At 48.3% G+C, this 21693-nt stretch overlaps 1 protein-coding gene across 1 annotated transcript; it reads left to right on the top strand.

Annotated features, from left to right (window-relative positions):
• Positions 1-6158: 6158 nt before the first annotated feature.
• On the top strand, positions 6159-9003 carry LOC127306002 (glucan endo-1,3-beta-glucosidase 13). Its single transcript, XM_051336606.2, has 3 exons — positions 6159-6305; positions 6405-7733; positions 8610-9003. The coding sequence occupies exons 1-3, from the start codon at positions 6242-6244 to the stop codon at positions 8642-8644; spliced, it is 1428 nt and encodes a 475-aa protein (XP_051192566.1). The 5' UTR covers positions 6159-6241; the 3' UTR covers positions 8645-9003.
• The last annotated feature ends 12690 nt before the right edge of the window (positions 9004-21693 follow it).

Raw genomic sequence — 21693 nt, 5'->3', positions numbered from 1 at the left:
GGTGGCGTGGCTCGGCGCGTTCCTCGTCCGACATCATCTGTTGAGCCTCCTCGATGGCGACGTCGAGGGCGTGGCCCCGGGGCGGCGGCGGGATTGGTACGCCGCCAGCACTTAGCCGCCACCCCCCCGCCGGGAGGCCTCGTGTCCGGCGGGCAGGGGTACCCCGCCTGGTGGAGGAGGTGCCCCTCCCACGCGTGGAGCGACCGGCGGGGGAAGCCGTTGTTGGCTGTGCCATCGTCGTCGTAGAACGCCATGGTTGGAGGTGGAGGTGGAGGGTGAGTGGAGGGAGAATGGAGGAAGAGTGGAGCAGGGGCGTCGCGGCGGGCGGAGCGGCTTTAAATAGGCGCGGCGGGCGCGGCGGGTGCCGGCGATTAATGCCGCGTGAAGACGATGCGTGCGCGGAAGACGATGCGACGACATTAACTCGCCGCGTGGAAGCTACGCGGCCGGCGAATGCTGACCGGCGGCCGCGAATGCTGACCGGCGGCAGGCTTTTACAGCGCGCGGAAGACGATGCGATGAGGACGACCATCGGTGTCTCTCGCCGACAAGTTGGGGCCACCAGACGCGCGGGAAGTTTTCTCGCCGTTTCGCGCGCTTTTCTTTCGTCCGGAGTCCCCGAGCGCTCCCCGGGGGGGCGGGGATGGCGTGGGATCGCCGGATGAATTTAGGCCCAAATCCGGACGAAAACGAGGAACCGGGGACGCGACTGGGCCAAATTACACCGTACGGATGGAAAAAACGTCGTTCGGAGACCTCGTCGGGGAGACGAGTGGAGATGCTCTAACAACTGAAGTGGACTTAGGGGACGAGCTGCTCTCCACCGAGCGAGTACCAGCGGCTATGTATTTCGTCTCCAACATGAGTACATCGTACCTTGCCTACTCCGACGTGCGCGGCTCTGCTGTCCATTGTTATGAGCCGTTCTCGTAGCCTCACCTAAAAGGCCTCATGTAGTCATGTTCCCTTTACCTGCCCTCCCTCCCATGTATTCTTGTCCTGTGCACGTAACCATGAGTTGTAAAAACGTACTCTCCTGTGCCTTACAGAGCTCCACCTTTTGCCCACCTTCATTTGCCTCCTTTTTACAGTATTAATAACTGGAGCAGTTAACCGTTTCGATCGGGCCGTAGTACCACTCTGCTCGGTCTACCCATGAATCAATGATCAATTGATCGGCAGAGCAACAGCAACGGCACCGAACCGAGTTGATCGCTGGCTGAATCACAATCACTGCGGTGCCAGTGCTACTGTGCTAGTGCCAGTGTTCGGTCGCAATGCAACGGGCAAGTGGTGCCACCCAAAAGATCATCTTCGATGATGCCTGAGTACTCGTGTGCATTCATAGGGTTGCTCGCTTGTCGCTTGTCTTTAGCACTAGCTATGCGATTCAAGGCGGCAGAGTGTGGCTCCCTGCGTGCGTCGTCGGGAGACCATCGATCAGATCATGCGTGCGTGCGTCGTCGCGACTTGGTATGTGGAGAGTCAGGGCGTCACGCGTCGGACGTTTGCAGCAACTGATCTCACCCATTATTCATGCCAACTAGCATGGTGGCCCTCGCAAATACGAGGCCGTTGTCTTAATTGGCTCGAAAGTGAGTGAAATGTAATATTTCACATTATGCAATCTAAAACACCAATCTATCATCATCGTAAAATACGTTGCTAATGAACACCACATGTGAGTGGAACATTGAATCATGTGGATGTAGAATACTTCCCTATGACATTCCTGTCAAATATATTTCAACTTTATTTAGAGAGTTTATGACCATTACATGCTCTATTGATGATTTGTGTCGTTTGTCTACTGCAATGCATCACTACAACGAACTCAAATTTTGACCGTGAGTTCGCGATAGGTGGTGTGTTAGTTGTGTACACAATGTCATCCAATTGTTTCTAGGTTCTTGATGTTATTTTTAAGGCAACCAAAATAAGTTTCTTCGGCACAACAGTTTTTACGATAAATAAAATATATCTTCGATGGTACTGTATTATTAATTCGAATCGGCTTATTGTTAAAGTTCCACTAAACAAAAAGAGATTCTTTTACAACATTCTATATATAACCTAGTGATTTGCTTACAGATTGCACCATCTAGTCGAGTTGTTCCATTTAATTTGAGGGTGAATTTTACTTCCTAGTTTATACGTATTGTTCAGTGTAATAATCTTTTTTTGGTCTGCAAGCATGTAATTAAGGCGGCGTGGAAAGTTTCCTCACATGCTATATGTTATACTGCATAGCATCAAAGGGGCGGCCCAATCTACTTTCCAGTTTAGGTCAATGCGTTCTCTCTATTTCGTGGATAACACCAATAAGTATTGCAGAATAGTAGCAATTTGTTTATCGACATACTCATGCATATATATTTTTTGACACATTTACAGTAGGGAAAAAAGCTCCCTACTGTGTCAATTTTTTTTGACTCATTCATATATGTAGGATATGCATGCATAACATAGTAAATAGTATCAGGCACATGTGTATGCAGCCCAGCCTCTGCTTGCTTTTGGTGCACATAATTTACATCTATACATTTGATCTTCTCGAACATGATTAGTGTCACTTCTTGTATTTGGTAGACTTATGATCGATGCATGCAGCTGGTAATTACGTTAGCGTTCGGCCTGCATTGGGTGGCGCCTGTCAGAATAGAGGAATCGCCTGGTTCGTGGCGTCCGCTGTGCATCGGCCCCGCCTAAGCCTCAGAGTAGAGGAATATACCCTGGTTCACGGCGTCCGGCATTCACCGGGAGCTCATGTCGGGCGAAACCTCGGAGTAGAGGAATCGACTGGTTTTTTACGTCTGGCATGCACCGGTGGCGCCTGTTTGACGAACCCTCCCCTGGTTTGAGGCGTCCAGCATGCAACAGCGGGGCCCGTCTAACGAAACCTCATGACTCCTGGTGCAACGCATGGTAAGAAGAGAACGTTTACTCCGTATTTTCTGTACAAACTTGGGGATACAGGTGACTGAATTATTTATGTACCAAGTGTTTGTGTTTGGACCCAGAAGAAGACGTAAAGAAGAGGTTTTTTTCCTATCAAAACTGTACGTGTAACCAAGAGTCCACGTAAACAAAATATACACGTGTAAACCAAAGAGTCCAGCTACCATGCCTTTCCTATGTGGTGGCCCATAGTGCTAGGTATTATCTCCTTTTTACACCAACGTGTTAATAAACCATTTTTATTGTCAGTTTTTTACACAAACGTGACAGCTTGTACATACTTATATTTTACGTAACTTTTTCTGACTTTAAATCTCAGCCGTTATAATTATGATGGACGGATCAAAATAATTAAGTACATGTGGTTTACCGTGGTGTCTGTATTTTACACGTCCGTATTGTGCTTTTATTATATAATAGATGTTCCAAATCAAACATAACAAATCGCCAAGCAGGGGTTTTCCGGGCAGAGTTATACTTTCAACAATATGGAAAATAATGAAAGACGACTTACTTGAAGGAGGACAATATGCTTGCTGCATTTTAGCTTCGAGATTTTCTCTGGGTAGCAAATAACTAATTAAATGGAGTAGCTGATCAGGTGGTTTGTACATCAGGTATAAAAATTCTTGATGAAGTAGGTTGCTCTTCATTGGAGGTCCATGAATTAAACTGAAAAAAGCAAAAATGCAGTGAGCTCAAAAGCAGATTAAAAAAGGCCAACTATAAAGATAAAATGGGCTTTCTTCAATATACTCTCCACATGAAGGGATTCTCCCCTGTATAGCCGAGATGGATCAATACTTTCTTGGGTGGAGGAAATGTAGCTGTTAACCTAAATGATGGCCCTCAATGCTACTTTCATATCAACTTCATCTTCGTCTAGGCGATTTTATTGTCGGTGATAATGTTCAATATTAGAAATGGATATGCTTGCAATCCGCGGTGAACAAGTAGATATGGATCGTAAAATCTCTGAAGTTTTGTACCACATCTTGTTAAAGTTAGTTTATCCATCCTACATTATACATACAACATTATTTCTTCATGGAGAAGATGAAACGACCAGAGAATATTACTTTGTGTTCTTCATGAATTGTGTGCCTAAATAATACGATGCCCAAGTTTGCTAGTGCGACTAGCATCGCTCCTCCTATCAGGTTTTGTCCATCGCTTTGACATACGTATCTGCTTAACTCAACTCTGAAGTTGGAGAGGATATCAGCATCGGCTAACTTCAGTGTAAACCGAAACCATATTTCACAACATAAGTTATATTAGTTTTTTCATCGACTTTAGTTTGGAATATTCTTAACAAACCCATTTGTTCACTTGAATCTCCTAGTAGACCGAAGAAATATACTAACATTTAGGATTCTATGTTACATAAAGTATACTTCTATAATTCAAAATACCTTTGTGCTACACTAAAATCATATTTTGTAACTTAAGTTCTATTAGTTTTTTCGTCTACTTTATTTTTGGACATTCTTAATGAACCTTTTGTTGAGTGAATTTCCCCTTAGGTCTGAAAAAAACAATAAAAAATTATTTCTTTTGTAGTGAAATGTGTTATAGTGCATTTGTGTGTCATAGCATCCATATTAGTATATTCTTAACAACTATTAGTAGAGATCACTAAATGTATGTGTCTAAAATATCTTGATGTACGTTTCTAGATTCTTTTAACGAATAAGACCCCATTGTAGTACAATAAATTAGACGTGGCCCTAGAACATGTGCTTAAAAATGCCAAGCCTAGCCCGACACGGTCCGAAATATGTAAGAAGTTGCACATCGTACTAATTCAGTTATTTTTGGAGTATCTAAAAACATTACTGAGCCAATTTTTAGACTTCAGCGTTCCGCCCGGACCAAGCGCTCCGCCGGTGAGATTTCCGATTTCTCGTTGCCTGAATTTTTTGAAAATCTCAATCACATGATTGTTTTACCATGGAACGTGAAAGCGTCCTCCATGATGGTAACCACCAGCAGAGCTTCGCAGCGCTTCCTCTGAAACCAAACTGTCAGGTAAATCACGGATGCGAATGACCGAATTCAATCCGATCCGGCTATCTCCAAGCATGTGGCGCCGATGCGAGTGTGTCGACGGAGCCTTTTAGAACTCGCTGCTCCAGTCCAAATCAACAAGGGCAGGCATAAAACATGTCTTCGTCTTGGAACGGTAGGAATCAAGGAGCACCACCTTTATTCCCAACACTCGCATGCCCCCACGCCGCTAGTCTCCGACAAGCAGGGTGACATCAGAGGAGGGCAAATCAAGCACGGTTGCAGAACGCCGGTGTGACTAGTATACCGCTAGATCCCACAGCACCAGCGCTGGTTGGGTCCACTACCTAGATTGAAGCCTTAAGGCCCAGATCGTCACAAACGCACACAGCAATAGTGGTGCACCACCATCTCCTCGTCGTCATTCCGCTTGCAGACGTCAGACCTCGGCCAGCCCAACCGGCAGCCGCCCTTGCCTTGCGGTGGCGTTCCACCTCCTCCAGCGAAGTGGTGTTGAGGAGCAACTCCCCTCTCCACCGTCGTTTCGATGGGAATGGCGCCGCCGCCGCAGCAACGGCGGCGACTAGATCGGGTAAAGGAGGCTATTTAGGGTGTGGGGGAGGGCGCCTCTGTAGTCGATCAGGAGGGACCATTTTTTTGTTTGCATGTAGTAGGGTACATCATATTTTTTTCCGGTTTTTTTATACTTATAAATATGACTTTTGTTTTTTAATGAAAAGACAACTGGAGCTCGGAGGAACTAGACTTTCCGATTGAAATGTTGTTTTTCAGAAAAAAAAAATGTTATGGAAAGATCTGAAGAAAGTGCAGGCAGGGAGCGGGAGAAGATCCACCGCCTGAGAGCCGTTGCGACGAGTAATTAACCCAACACTAATGACATCACCTTTGCCAAACCAGCATTAATCACCCACTAACCACACACCCAGCTGGCCGAACCGCTGGGGCCCGACGCGCAGCCAGCAACGGTCGCCGAGGGTAAACGCTCCTCGGGTTCTTTCCGCCATCCATCCTTGCCCGCGCCAGGACTCCAGCCAATCCCGTCCCGCCACGTCGCCCCATCTTCCCCACGAACCCAACTCACCCGCGTCGTGCGTCACCACCGTCCCCGCTTACCCGCCACTTCCCACCCCGACCCGCGGGCCCCACGGCTTCCCCCGCCATAAATATCCCACGCCCCGCCCTTCCTCCTTCGCCACTACCCAACTCTTCCTTCCTCGCCGCGTCTTGCTCTGCATTGGCGAAGCAGAGCTCCATGGCGCTCCCCCGCGGCCTCCTCCTCGCCGCGGCATTGTCGCTGCTCCTCCTCGCCGGCGCAGGTAACCGACGACGCGCATCCATTCCATGACATTCCGCATTTGGGGCAGCAACAATGCCGGTTTGTTCAGTCCACTGACAAACGCTCTTCTACCTCGCAGACGCGGGCACGGTGGGCGTGAACTGGGGCCGGGTGGCGAACGACCTCCCGACTCCATCAGCAGTCGTCCAGCTCCTCAAGCAGCACGGCATCGCCCAAGTCAAGCTCTACGACACGGAGCCCACCGTCCTGCGCGCGCTCGCCAACAGCGGCGTCAAGGTCGTCGTCGCGCTCCCGAACGAGCAGCTCGCCGCCGCCGCCAAGCGCCCCGCCTACGCGCTGGCCTGGGTGCGCCGCAACGTGGCGGCCTACTACCCCTCAACCCAGATCCAGGCCATCGCCGTCGGCAACGAGGTCTTCGCCACCGCCCCCAACGCCACCGCCCAGCTCGTCCCCGCCATGCGCAACATCCACGCCGCCCTCGCCCGGCTCAGCATCGACAGGGCCGTCAAGGTGTCCTCCCCCATCGCGCTCACCGCGCTCGCCAACTCGTACCCGCCGTCGGCGGGGGTGTTCCGGGAGGAGCTGGCGCAGGCGGTGATGAAGCCGATGCTGGAGTTTTTGCAACAGTCCGGGTCGTACCTCATGGTGAACGCGTACCCGTTCTTCGCCTACGCGGACAACGCGGGGGTGGTGTCCCTCGACTACGCGCTCTTCCGCCCCAACGCCGGCGTGCTCGACCCCGCCACCGGGCTCAAGTACTACAGCCTGCTCGACGCGCAGCTGGACGCCGTCTTTTCCGCCGTCGGGAAGGTTGGAGGCAACTACAACGGCGTGCGCGTGGTCGTGTCGGAGACCGGGTGGCCGTCGAAGGGGGACCCGAAGGAGGTCGGCGCGGGCGCGGGCAACGCGGCGGCGTACAACGGGAACCTGGTAAGGCGCGTGCTGTCCGGGAACAGCGGCACGCCGCGCCGGCCCGACGCGGATGTCGACGTCTACCTCTTCGCGCTCTTCAACGAGAACCAGAAGCCCGGGCCCAGCTCCGAGCGCAACTACGGCGTGTTTTACCCTAACCAGAAGCAGGTCTACGACGTCCAGTTCGTCCTCGGCGGCAAGGCCGTCGGCAACGGCGGCGGCGGGCTCGGGTGGCAGGACAACGGCGCGGCCCCGAGCGGCGGCGGCGGGGTGAAGGCGATGACATCTCCGGGGTCGGCGTGGTGCGTGGCGAACGCGATGGCGGGCGAGGGGCGGCTGAAGGCGGCGCTGGACTACGCGTGCGGGCCTGGCGGCGCCGACTGCCGTGGCATCCAGCCCGGGGCGGCGTGCTTCGAGCCCAACACCATGGTGGACCACGCGTCGTACGCGTTCAACGACTACTACCAGCGCAAGGGCCGGTCCATCGGCACCTGCGACTTCGCCGGCGCCGCCTACGTCGTCAACCAGGCACCAAGTGAGTTCATGTTTCCCGCTTGCAATTTAATTTCTCGTACTAGTACCACAAGTGTAGCTTCTAGGAACACGATTGCTTGCATTACAAAGCAAAATGTAGGCGCTAGGTACACGATCGCTCACTCGTAGCTCCAGCAAAGTGTAGCATCTTCTGCCCATGATCAGGTAAAATAAAACAACGCCTAACAATCAACAGTATAGTAACATTATCATCTTGGTAAAAGTTGAACAAGAAACATGCCGTACCACTAGATGGCAATTTGCAACATGGAGATGGGGTATGCTACTGCCACGGTTCAAATCAAATCAAACGAAAGCTGCTTTGCGATTGTACGGGAATGATTCCCCTTCTTTTGCCCCACAAACATGTGCTTTCACGCACGGTGAAAACACCACAATGCACAACTGAAACTGCAGCAGCACTTAATTCTGTACTGCGACAGTACCCAATTAAGTTTGCATTGGATTCGAGCTGCCGTGTTGGTTCAGCTGGGATTTAAAGGATTGGGCTGTTGCTAGTCAGTGTCTTGAGTTACTCCGTGACGGGACAGGGGTCAGCTCTGCGTGTCTCGGGCTCGCGGCTCGACGCGATACGACCCGTCCTGTGCTCTTTACTTCTCCCATCGTAATGCGTGCCATTGCTGGCCGTCGGTCTCGTCATGGGTGCGATTGCCGCTTCCGGTTCCTCTGCTAGTCTGCTGCATGTAGTTCCTCTACATTGTGCATTGTTTACTCTTTCCTGTCCCAGTACTAGGACCCGTCTATGCTCACATTGGACAATGTAGCAATCTCTGCATTCCACACAATGTTTTTGTTCCCAAGTGGATCTAACTCGGTGCTCGTGTTTAATTCCCCATTGTTTTGTTTTGTTTTGCAGAGATGGGCAAGTGCGAGCTCCCCTCCACTGTCTGAACCGGAACACCGCTTTCTTCTCAGGGATGGAAAACCAGCGAGAGACCCAGGACCAGACGATCTGCATCTGGGTTAACCCAAAATATCTATGGCAGGCCAGTGCAGGAAAAGAGGGAGAGAAGAGGGATGTTGGAATCTCGGCTCGCTTTCTCACTTTCTTTACCCGCATTGCTTGACTACTGCCGCATGTTTGCTGCAGGGATGGCAGTATACTAGTAGTAGACCCAGTACTGTAGCTAATATAGCTAGTTGTGCGTCTTTTGCAGCTTTGGGGAACGGGTCATAGCTTTGTTTAATTGGGCTCTGTAACTATGATGCTACTATTGAACACTTCTAATATAAGCTTCACTTAGTACTAATTTTAGCCGTGTGAACCACTATGGCTTGCTTGTTGTCTTCACTCCTGAGTGCTCGATTGGTTTGGTTTGACTCGTGTCTTCATCATCTCCAAGTGTGTGTCTACCGGAAATGGTGCTTGCCTTTGAAGCCAGTTTGGCTATCAATCGTGTGTCAACTCATGATGGTGGCAGGCAGCTCCCGTCCATCGTGCAGTGGTGCCATTGCGTTGCCTTTTAGCACGCTGTGGTGCTAAATAGTTAGCCTCAAAAGGACGAAATTAGGTGCCAATCTGGAGGAATTTCGTGTCAACTGCATCGCAAAAGCGGCGCTGCTTTTGCCTGTACTCCCTCTAATACAAAACAAGTGTTATTATACATTTTAAATTTATTTAGTACTAAATTCTCAACACTTATTAAGGATCTGAGGGAGTAAGCATTAGTGTTGCATATTTGAAAGAACTTTGTTGCTTACAGTTGTTTCCGCTTGTTAGTGATAATGTGACTTCAGATGGCAAATGCAGACTTTCTTAACACTTGTGGATCTAAATAAACTACAATGTAAACTTCAATTGATATGGCCAAATTTTTATCAGATAGTTACTTCACCAAGCGGAGGAGATGCTTTGAAATCAGTACATGTAAAATAAAAGCCAAATCTTTTCGATAAAGAACGATTTCATTACTTAAAAGGTTTAATTATTACACCAGGCCAGAGATGCACATAGTCGCAATCCAAACGAACCAAAGCAAATATAACAGACATAGAAAGTGAAATAGGAAAAACACATAGGACAGTCTGGAATACTAAAGGTCTGGAGGAACAATCCTGAGATTATGCTACCAGGCGGATCGTGACTTGGGAATATTCGCCCAACCGGTATCGTTCCGCGTCGTCCCCCGCGGGCGACCGGGGCGAACCCTAGCCCCAACCGCGCCGCCACCCCTCTTCCTCCCCTCCTCCCCCGCCGCCGCCGGCGAGCGCCGCCGGCAAAGCCGCGCGATCTGCGGCGGCGGTGGGTTCTCTCACCCGCGCGCGAGGAGGCTGCGCGGGCGAGCTCGGCCGCGCGGCGGTGCTCCTCGGGGCTTCAAGAGCTCGGTCCGGCGGTGGTGGCGGTGGCGTGACGGCGGCGGTCCGGGCGGAGGTGGTGGCGGGCGCGGTGCGTGGCCATGGGCGACGGCGGAGGGCTCACGGCGGCGCGGCCCGGATTGGGGCCAGTTGGGCTCCGATCTGGGCTCCGCGGGCCTTGTCCAGGGCCAGGTGGGTCTCGAGACGGCCAGCCGGCGGGGCGGTCCCTTTGTTGCACGGCTGCTCGTGCTAGGTCTGGGCCAGGCGGGCCCAGATCCGGCGGCCCTGGCAGCGCGGCGTCCGACCCCTCTCTCGTCCGGGAAGGTCGTTGGGATGCCTTGCTGCCATTCAAAGGCGAGATCTTGGATGCCGACAAAGTGACCGGCTCGATCGGCGGCGTGGCGGTGTCGGTAACGGCGCGGTGATGTCCCCGGGCGTTGCGGCGAGGGTGCTTCTTTGCGGCAGTGTGCGGCCTTGGCCATGGCTGTCTTGCGGGAAGTGAGGTCGCGGGGACGCTGCGCATGGTCCCTGGCTAACACATTGCGGTTTGGTTGGGGGCGACTTGGCTAGGTTTGGGGCGGAGCTACAGATAGATGGCTTAGGCGGCATGGGTGTAGCAGCGTGGCGGCACAGCTAATGGGACTTGATCGAGACCTAGCAGGCGGCTGGGCATGATCTTGGCCTAATTGGTAGTGCTACTGCGTCCGGACGACGGTCACCTTGCGTGGCGGAGGGCGGATCCCCTCCCTTGGCTGCCGTTGGCCTGATGGCTGTTGGCTATGTGTCGGCCTGCCCTGTCCAATCCGCCGGCCTTGCGGTGTTGTGGCTAGGCCATGGGCTCGAGTTCGTGGGATGCCGGGGCGGCGGCCCTGGAAGGTGGACTGCGCGGTTGGCTCTACGGCGGGCAACGTTGCGGTGGTGGTGGTCTCACTCTTCGGCCATGAGGATGGCGTGGAGTGGACGGCGGGAGATCCTGGTGTTGGCGGCACTTCGGCTGTGGCAGCTCCCAGATCGTGGTTTGGGAACCTTCCTAGGGGGCAGCGGGCGGCTGAGTTCTCGAGCGTGGTGTGAGGCTACTTCCGGGCGAAAGCTCAGCGCTGAGGCGCCAACGACGGCGATGCCCGCGGGTGTCGTAACCCTCTTGGGGGCGTCGTTGTGGGTACCCTCCCCGCGGTACGGCTCCGGGTGAAAACCCTAGACCTCGCGGTCTCGACGACGGCGGCGTAATGCGTCGTTACCCTCTTGGGGGCGTCGTTGTGGAGCCCCGACTCGACTCAGTCTGTTCCAATGTCGTCGCTAGTTTTGGTTTTCCTTGTTCTTTTTTGTTTATCCTTTGATCTGCTTTGTATGAGGTTCTCCTCTCCACCATGTATCGGTTCGGCCGTTGCGGCTTTATTTATAAAGCGGGGCGAATGCCTATTTCGAGATTATGCTACCACAAATGAAAGCCAAATATATTCATATATGAGAGAAAGCTCAGCACATGTACATAGCATGAAAAACAAAAACAAAAACATACCAACCTCATTAGGGGAGATGATGCTTCAAACTGTACACCAATGCCCATGTGCTCCTTAGGCCATCTCCAACGCGGCGACCCATCCTGCGCCCGCGCGTCCGGATGGGTTGAACCGGACAAAAACCTGACCAGCGCGCGGACCCATCCCAAAAACGGATGGCCGCGCCGTCCAGGACGACCCAAAGTCGGCCCAAATCTGGGCCGAGTTTGCGTGGCCGCTCGCGTCCGCCCCTGGCCCGCGTGTCATAGGGAGATAGCATATTTTTTCATTAAAATTAGATATTACATATTTCTTAAATCTACCTACTACTAGTCCAACTACGTACGGGGCCGGGGGGCCTCGCCGGCGACTCACGGCCGGGGCCGTGGATTTCACTCGATGCGGGCGCCTGTACGCGTGAGGATTCCACTCCAGCTTTTACCAGTTGGGTGGCTTGGCGGTGGCCCTCTTGCGGCGTTCCTCCGTGGCCGCCCTCCTCCTTTCCGCCCGCGCAGCTTGGGCGCGCTCCGCCTCCTGCGGCGGCACCATCCGCTTCCGGCGCAACTCGAGGTCCTGCGAGTCGACGCGTTCCACATCGGTCCATGCCTCTAGGTGGATGCGGCTGGCGGCCTAGGCCTCGTGGTTCTCCTCCCAGCGACGCATGAGCTCTTGGCGGCCGCGCTCCGCCGACGCAGCCTCCTGCCGGGCACGCCGCTCGGGAGAGGGCAGCTGGATGAGTTCGCGAGCTGCTCGCATAACGAGGAGCTGGTTCTTCTGGCCGAGGAGGTCACCTAAACGGCGGTGCCAGGTGGCCTCGTGCTTCTTCGTCACGCCCGTGAGGTCGGCGAGATGCTCCTCGATGGCGGCGTTGATGTTCGCCATCGCGAGGTCGTCGGAGTAGTCCTCCGCGTCGACGGGCTCCTCCTTCGTGGCGGGCTCCTCCTCCTCCGCGGCCTCGTACAAGCCGTCCGCGCCCTCGTGTTAGCCGTCCGCGGCCGCCTCCATCAGCTCCGTGTCCTCCTGTAAGGGTATATTGCCCCTATGTGTGGTTTTGGTAATTAATGACAACCCCTATGGACTAATGTTTTCATTGAGTTTATATGAGGGAATATTCCATAGGTACTACTTGTATTCCATGTGTTGGATTCAAGTATGGATGCCATGAAGATAAAGATACACCTTGTGTATTGGCATCAAGATCATCAATTTGAAGATATATATGTGATATGATCAAGAAGAAGAAATGAAGATGGAGTTCTTATGTGGAACTCAATATTAGCCATGCTCTATCTTATGTGATAAGCAATGAATGATCAAGATCTTGAGAGCTTGATTCCAAGTGAAGAATTCTTTATACACCTCAAGATATTATGATAGAGTATGAGAAGATACAAGGTTGAGTTGGGCAAGTTCAAGATGAGCATCTCAGGTGGATCACATGCTTGAAGCTTGCCGTCCATTTGGTGATAATGGACATGTGAAGATGTGCATCAATGAAGCTTTCCCATCATGGTGTATGGGGGAGCATTTGTGAGTCTTCACGAAGCAACGATGATCAAGTGAGGCATTCCGGCTTGTGTAGAGCTTGAAGAGTTATCATCAAGATCAAGCGGGATGCGCAAGGCAAAGGTATGACCTTGATAGGTTTTCCTTTTACCGGTCTCAAGGTGGTTGTTGGGAGACCGGATTATAGGATAGATAGCCGCACTATCAAGAGGGGTTTTCGGTTGGGTAACTTGATCACATCGTCTTAGGAAGCTCAATCCTTTGCATACTTTGCATATCCCTATTTCTTCTTGGTGTTTCTCTGTGAGAGGTTCTTGAGCTTGTTGCTAGCTTTACAACAAGCCCAAGTTCATCGAAAACAGAATCCACATGCATCTTCTATTGCGTTTTTAAGTTTGGACGTCTTCACCGTTTCTTGACGGTGGGAGACTCCCTCTCTAAAATCATCTAAAAATATCCTATGAGGATTCTTCATCTTCTATTGCGTTTTCGAGTTTTGACGTCTTCACCATTTTTGTTGGGATTCTATTCGTCGTTATCTTTCCAACAAAATTGGTTTCATGTCAATCGGGGTCCGGACACAAAAGTTATCACAATTTTTATATAACATGTTTTACCTGGTGGCCCGGTTTCTCACCCGACGTGCCCTGCCGTCCCACCGGCCGGCTCGGTTCAAACCGGCCCGTGGACTGGTGCCAACCGGACCATGTACTGTAAGACACAGAAGTGTCCCGGTCTTGGCCCGGTCACAGGCCCGGTTTGGACCGGCCGGGTCCGGCCCCTCGTCCGGTCTGACCGGGTGGTGGACCGGCCTCCCCGGCGCAGGTTCTGCGCGACAAAGACCCGCCCCGGTCACGACCCGGCGCCTGGTCCGGTTTGGACCGGCTGGTACGGTCTGTGGCCCGGTCTAACCGGGCCCTAGACCGGACCGCCCGGCCCCAGGCCTGGTTGACCGGCCTCCTCGACGGCTGACTCAACCCAACTTTTCCCCAACAGTTATATTTGCTCTTGGGCTATAAATAGCTCTTCTTCCACCTTGGGCTTGGGCAGTTCTTCCCATTCTCGCTCCTCCATTGTTGCCTTTGAAGAACTTGCTCTCTCTCTTGTCTCCCCCCATGATTCTTGCTCATTCTTGAGGGATCTAAGAGAGGAGATCTAGATCTACACTTCCACCAATCCATTTCTCCTCTAAGTGAGGGGAACTCTTGGGATCTAGATCTTGGAGTCTTTTGTTGACTTTCCCCATTGTTCTTCCTCTCCAATCTCATCCTAGCATTTGTTGTTTGGCTGGGATTTGAGTGTGAAGGACTTGAACACCTCTAGTGTTCTTGCTTTGCATCATTGCATAGTGTTGAGCTCTCCACCACGATTAGTTCGAGTGAGAGACCGTGAGCTTGTTACTCTTGGAGGGAGACCTCCTAGTTGGCTTTGTTGGTGCCTGATACGTCTCCGACGTATCGATAATTTCTTATGTTCCATGCCACATTATTGATGTTATCTACATGTTTTATGCACACTTTATGTCATATTCGTGCATTTTCTGGAACTAACCTATTAACAAGATGCCGAAGTGCCGATTCTTTTTTTCTGCTGTTTTTGGTTTCAGAAATCCTAGTAACGAAATATTCTCGGAATTGGACGAAATAAACGCCCAGGGTCCTATTTCGCCACGAAGCTTCCAGAAGACCGAAGAGGAGACGAAGTGGGGCCACAAGGTGGCGACACCCTAGGGCGGCGCGGCCCCTGCCCTGGCCGCGCGGCCCTGTGGTGTGGGCCCCTCGTGCCGCCTCCTGACCTGCCCTTCCGCCTACTTAAAGCCTCCGTCGCGAAACCCCCAGTACCGAGAGCCACGATACGGAAAACCTTCCAGAGACGCCGCCGCCGCCAATCCCATCTCGGGGGATTCAGGAGATCGCCTCCGGCACCCTGCCGGAGAGGGGAATCATCTCCCGGAGGACTCTACACCGCCATGGTCGCCTCCGGAGTGATGAGTGAGTAGTCTACCCCTGGACTATGGGTCCATAGCAGTAGCTAGATGGTTGTCTTCTCCCCATTGTGCTTAATTGTCGGATCTTGTGAGCTGCCTAACATGATCAAGATCATCTATCTGTAATTCTATATGTTGCGTTTGTTGGGATCCGATGAATAGAGAATACTTGTTATGTTGATTATCAAAGTTATGTCTATGTGTTGTTTATGATCTTGCATGCTCTCCGTTACTAGTAGATGCTCTGGCCAAGTAGATGCTTGTAACTCCAAGAGGGAGTATTTATGCTCGATAGTGGGTTCATGTCTCCGTGAATCTGGGGAAGTGACAGAAATCTCTAAGATTATGGATGTGCTGTTGCCACTAGGGATAAAACATTGGTGCTATGTTCGAGGACGTAGTTACTGATTACATTACGCGCAATACTTAATGCAATTGTCTCGTTGTTAGCAACTTAATACCGGAGGGGTTCGGATGATAACCTGAAGGTGGACTTTTTAGGCATAGATGCATGCTGGATAGCGGTCTATGTACTTTGTCGTAATGCCCAATTAAATCTCACAATACTCATCATAATATGTATGTGCATGGTCATGCCCTCTTTATTTGTCAATTGCCCAACTGTAATTTGTTCACCCAACATGCTGTTTATCTTATGGGAGAGACACCTCTAGTGAACTGTGGACCCCGGTCCAATTCTCTATACTGAAATACAATCTCTTGCAATCGTTCTACTGTTCTCTGCAAACAATCATCATCCACACTATACATCTAATCCTTTGTTACAGCAAGCCGGTGAGATTGACAACCTCACTGTTTCGTTGGGGCAAAGTACTTTGGTTGTGTTGTGCAGGTTCCACGTTGGCGCCGAAATCCCTGGTGTTGCGCCGCACTACATCCCGCCGCCATCAACCTTCAACGTGCTTCTTGGCTCCTACTGGTTCGATAAACCTTGGTTTCATACTGAGGGAAAACTTGCCGCTGTACGCATCACACCTTCCTCTTGGGGTTCCCAACGGACGCGTGTTGTACGCGTATCAAGCTCTTTTTCTGGCGCCGTTGCCGGGGAACGAAGAAAAGTTACACCACAAAGGTTTTCAACTCCCACGTCAACAACTCTTTTTCTGGCGCCGTTGCCGGGGAGATCAAGACACGCTGCAAGGGGAGTCTCCACTTCCCAATCTCTTTACTTTGTTTTTGTCTTGCTTAGTTTTATTTACTACTTTGTTTGCTGCACTAAATCAAAATACAAAAAAATTAGTTGCTAGTTTTACTTTATTTGCTATCTTGTTTGCTATATCAAAAACACAAAAAAATTAGTTACTTGCATTTACTTTATCTAGTTTGCTTTATTTACTACTGTTAAAATGGCCACCCCTGAAAATACTAAGTTGTGTGACTTCACAACCACAAATAATAATGATTTCTTATGCACACCTATTGCTCCACCTGCTACTACAGCAGAATTTTTTGAAATTAAACCTGCTTTACTGAATCTTGTTATGCGAGAGCAATTTTCTGGTGTTAGTTCTGATGATGCTGCTGCCCATCTTAATAATTTTGTTGAATTGTGTGAGATGCAAAAGTATAAAGATGTAGATGGTGACATTATAAAATTAAAATTGTTCCCTTTCTCATTAAGAGGAAGAGCTAAAGATTGGTTGCTATCTCTGCCTAAGAATAGTATTGATTCCTGGACTAAATGCAAGGATGCTTTTATTGGTAGATATTATCCCCCTGCTAAAATTATATCTTTGAGGAGTAGCATAATGAATTTTAAACAATTAGATACTGAGCATGTTGCACAAGCATGGGAAAGAATGAAATCTTTGATTAAAAATTGCCCAACTCATGGACTGACTACTTGGATGATCATCCAAACCTTTTATGCAGGACTGAATTTTTCTTCGCGGAACCTTTTGGATTCTGCTGCTGGAGGTACCTTTATGTCCATCTCTCTTGGTGAAGCAACAAAGCTTCTTGATAATATGATTATCAACTACTCTGAATGGCACACGGAAAGAGCTCCACAAGGTAAGAAGGTAAATTCTGTCGAAGAAACCTCTTCCTTGAGTGATAAGATTGATGCTATTATGTCTATGCTTGTGAATGATAGGACTAATGTGGATCCTAATAATGTTCCGTTAGCTTCATTGGTTGCCCAAGAAGAACATGTTGATGTAAACTTCATTAAAAATAATAATTTCAACAACAATACTTATCGGAACAATTCTAGTAATAACTATAGGCCATATCCTTATAATAATGGTAACAGTTATGCTAATTCTTATGGGAATTCTTACAACAATAATAGGAACACGCCCCCTGGACTTGAAGCCATGCTTAAAGAATTTATTAGTACACAAATTGCTTTTAACAAATCTGTTGAAGAAAAGTTTGGGAAAATTGATATACTTGCTTCTAAGGTTGATAGTCTTGCCTCTGATGTTGATCTTTTGAAATCGAAAGTTATGCCTAGTAGGGATATTGAAAATAAAATTGTTACTACAGCAAATGCCATCCAAGTTAGAATTAATGAGAATATAAGATTAATGGCTGAATTACGTGCTAGGTGGGATAAAGAAGAAAATGAAAAACTAGCTAAAGAGAAGAATGTAGCTAAAGTTTGGACTATTACCACGACTAGTAATGCTAATGCTACACTAGTTGCTGCACGTCCTACTAATAATAATAAAAGAATTGGTGTTAGCAATGTTTCCACTTCTAATGCAAAGCGCGAGAAACTGCCTGAAACTGCTAAAACTGCTGAAACTGCCTGTGATAAAACTGCTGAATTTTTTTCCAACATTGGGGATGATGATCCCATTGCTTTAGATTATAATGGTTTGAATTTTGATGATTGCCACATCTCTGAAGTTATAAAGTTCTTGCAAAAACTTGCTAAAAGTCCTAATGCTAGTGCTATAAATTTGGCTTTCACGCAACATATTACAAATGCTCTCATAAAAGCTAGAGAAGAGAAACTAGAGCGCGAAGCCTCTATTCCTAGAAAGCTAGAGGATGGTTGGGAGCCCATCATTAAGATGAAGGTTAAAGATTTTGATTGTAATGCTTTATGTGATCTTGGTGCAAGTATTTCCGTTATGCCTAAGAAAATTTATAATATGCTTGACTTGCCACCGCTGAAAAATTGTTATTTGGATGTTAATCTTGCTGATCATTCTACAAAGAAACCTTTGGGGAAAGTTGATAATGTTCGCATTACCGTTAACAATAACCTTGTCCCCGTTGATTTTGTTGTCTTGGATATTGAATGCAATGCATCTTGTCCCATTATATTGGGAAGACCTTTTCTTCGAACTGTTGGTGCTATCATTGATATGAAGGAAGGTAATATAAAATATCAATTTCCTCTCAAGAAAGGTATGGAACACTTCCCTAGAAAGAGAATGAAGTTACCTTTTGATTCTATTATTTGAACAAATTATGATGTTGACACTTCGTCTCTTGATAATACTTGATACACACTTTCTGCGCCTAGCTGAAAGGCGTTAAAGAAAAGCGCTTATGGGAGACAACCCATGGTTTTTACTACAGTACTTTGTTTTTATTTTGTGTCTTGGAAGTTGTTTACTACTGTAGCAACCTCTCCTTATCTTAGTTTAGTGTTTTGTTGTGCCAAGTAAAGTCGTTGATAGAAAAGTTCATACTAGATTTGGATTACTGCGCAGAAACAGATTTCTTTGCTGTCACGAATCTGGGCTGTTTTCTCTGTAGGTAACTCAGAAAATTATGCCAATTTACATGAGTGATCCTCAGATATGTACGCAACTTTCATTCAATTTGAGCATTTTCATTTGAGCAAGTCTGGTGCCTCGATAAAATTCGTCAATACGAACTGTTCTGTTTTGACAGATTCTGCCTTTTATTTCGCATTGCCTCTTTTGCTATGTTGGATGAATTTCTTTGATCCATTAATGTCCAGTAGCTTTATGCAATGTCCAGAAGTGTTAAGAATGATTGTGTCACCTCTGAACATGTTAATTTTTATTGTCACTAACCCTGTAATGAGTTGTTCTAAGTTTGGTGTGGAGGAAGTTTTCAAGGATCAAGAGAGGAGTATGATGCAACATGATCAAGGAGAGTGAAAGCTCTAAGCTTGGGGATGCCCCGGTGGTTCACCCCTGCATATATCAAGAAGACTCAAGCGTCTAAGCTTGGGGATGCCCAAGGCATCCCCTTCTTCATCGACAACATTATCAGGTTCCTCCCCTGAAACTATATTTTTATTCCATCACATCTTATGTGCTTTTCTTGGAGCGTCGGTTTGTTTTTGTTTTTGTTTCGTTTGAATAAAATGGATCCTAGCATTCATTGTGTGGGAGAGAGACACGCTCCGCTGTAGCATATGGACAAGTATGTCCTTAGTTTCTACTCATAGTATTCATGGCGAAGTTTCTTCTTCGTTAAATTGTTATATGGTTGGAATTGGAAAATGATACATGTAGTAATTTGCTATAATGTCTTGGGTAATGTGATACTTGGCAATTGTTGTGCTCATGTTTAAGCTCTTGCATCATATACTTTGCACCCATTAATGAAGAAATACATAGAGCATGCTAAAATTTGGTTTGCATATTTGGTCTCTCTAAGGTCTAGATAATTTCTAGTATTGAGTTTGAACAACAAGGAAGACGGTGTAGAGTCTTATAATGTTTACAATATGTCTTTTATGTGAGTTTTGCTGCACCGGTTCATCCTTGTGTTTGTTTCAAATAGCCTTGCTAGCCTAAACCTTGTATCGAGAGGAATACTTCTCATGCATCCAAAATCCTTGAGCCAACCACTATGCCATTTGTGTCCACCATACCTACCTACTACATGGTATTTCTCCGCCATTCCAAAGTAAATTGCTTGAGTGCTACCTTTAAAATTCCATCATTCACCTTTGCAATATATAGCTCATGGGACAAATAGCTTAAAAACTATTGTGGTATTGAATATGTACTTATGCACTTTATCTCTTATTAAGTTGCTTGTTGTGCGATAACCATGTTCACTGGGGACGCCATCAACTACTCTTTGTTGAATTTCATGTGAGTTGCTATGCATGTTCGTCTTGTCTGAAGTAAGAGAGATCTACCACCTTATGGTTAAGCATGCATATTGTTAGAGAAGAACATTGGGCCGCTAACTAAAGCCATGATCCATGGTGGAAGTTTCAGTTTTGGACATATATCCTCAATCTCATATGAGAAAATTATTAATTATTGTTACATGCTTATGCATAAAAGAGGAGTCCATTATCTGTTGTCTATGTTGTCCCGGTATGGATGTCTAAGTTGAGAATAATCAATAGCGAGAAATCCAATGCGAGCTTTCTCCTTAGACCTTTGTACAGGCGGCATAGAGGTACCCCTTTGTGACACCTGGTTAAAACATGTGCATTGTGATGATCCGGTAGTCCAAGCTAATTAGGACAAGGTGCGGGCACTATTAGTATACTATGCATGAGGCTTGCAACTTGTAAGATATAATTTACATGATACATATGCTTTATTACTACCATTGACAAAATTATTTCATGTTTTCAAAATCAAAGCTCTAGCACAAATATAGCAATCGATGCTTTTCCTCTATGGAGGACCATTCTTTTACTTTCATTGTTGAGTCAGTTCGCCTATTTCTCTCCACCTCAAGAAGCAAACACTTGTGTGAACTGTGCATTGATTCCTACATACTTGCATATTGCACTTATTATATTACTCTATGATGACAATATCCATGAGATATACATGTTACAAGTTGAAAGCAACCGCTGAAACTTAATCTTCCTTTGTGTTGCTTCAATGCTTTTACTATGAATTATTGCTTTATGAGTTAACTCTTATGCAAGACTTATTGATGCTTGTCTTGAAGTACTATTCATGAAAAGTCTTTGCTTTATGATTCACTTGTTTACTCATGTCATATACATTGTTTTGATCGCTGCATTCACTACATATGCTTTACAAATAGTATGATCAAGGTTATGATGACATGTCACTCCAGAAATTATCTTTGTTATCGTTTTACCTGCTCGGGACGAGCAGAACTAAGCTTGGGGATGCTGATACGTCTCCGACGTATCGATAATTTCTTATGTTCCATGCCACATTATTGATGTTATCCACATGTTTTATGCACACTTTATGTCATATTCGTGCATTTTCTGGAACTAACCTATTAACAAGATGCCGAAGTGCCGATTCTTTGTTTTCTGCTGTTTTTGGTTTCAGAAATCCTAGTAACGAAATATTCTCGGAATTGGACGAAATCAACGCCCAGGGTCCTATTTCGCCACGAAGCTTCCAGAAGACCGAAGAGGAGACGAAGTGGGGCCACGAGGTGGCGACACCCTAGGGCGGCGCGGCCCCTGCCCTGGCCGCGCGGCCCTGTGGTGTGGGCCCCTCGTGCCGCCTCCTGACCTGCCCTTCCGCCTACTTAAAGCCTCCGTCGCGAAACCCCCAGTACCGAGAGCCACGATACGGAAAACCTTCCAGAGACGCCGCCGCCACCAATCCCATCTCGGGGGATTCAGGAGATCGCCTCCGGCACCCTGCCGGAGAGGGGAATCATCTCCCGGAGGACTCTACGCCGCCATGGTCGCCTCCGGAGTGATGAGTAAGTAGTCTACCCCTGGACTATGGGTC

This window comes from Lolium perenne, chromosome 6 (assembly GCF_019359855.2).
Source record: "Lolium perenne isolate Kyuss_39 chromosome 6, Kyuss_2.0, whole genome shotgun sequence".
Taxonomy (NCBI): Eukaryota; Viridiplantae; Streptophyta; class Magnoliopsida; order Poales; family Poaceae; genus Lolium; species Lolium perenne.
This window is presented reverse-complemented; position numbering and strand designations above follow the sequence as displayed.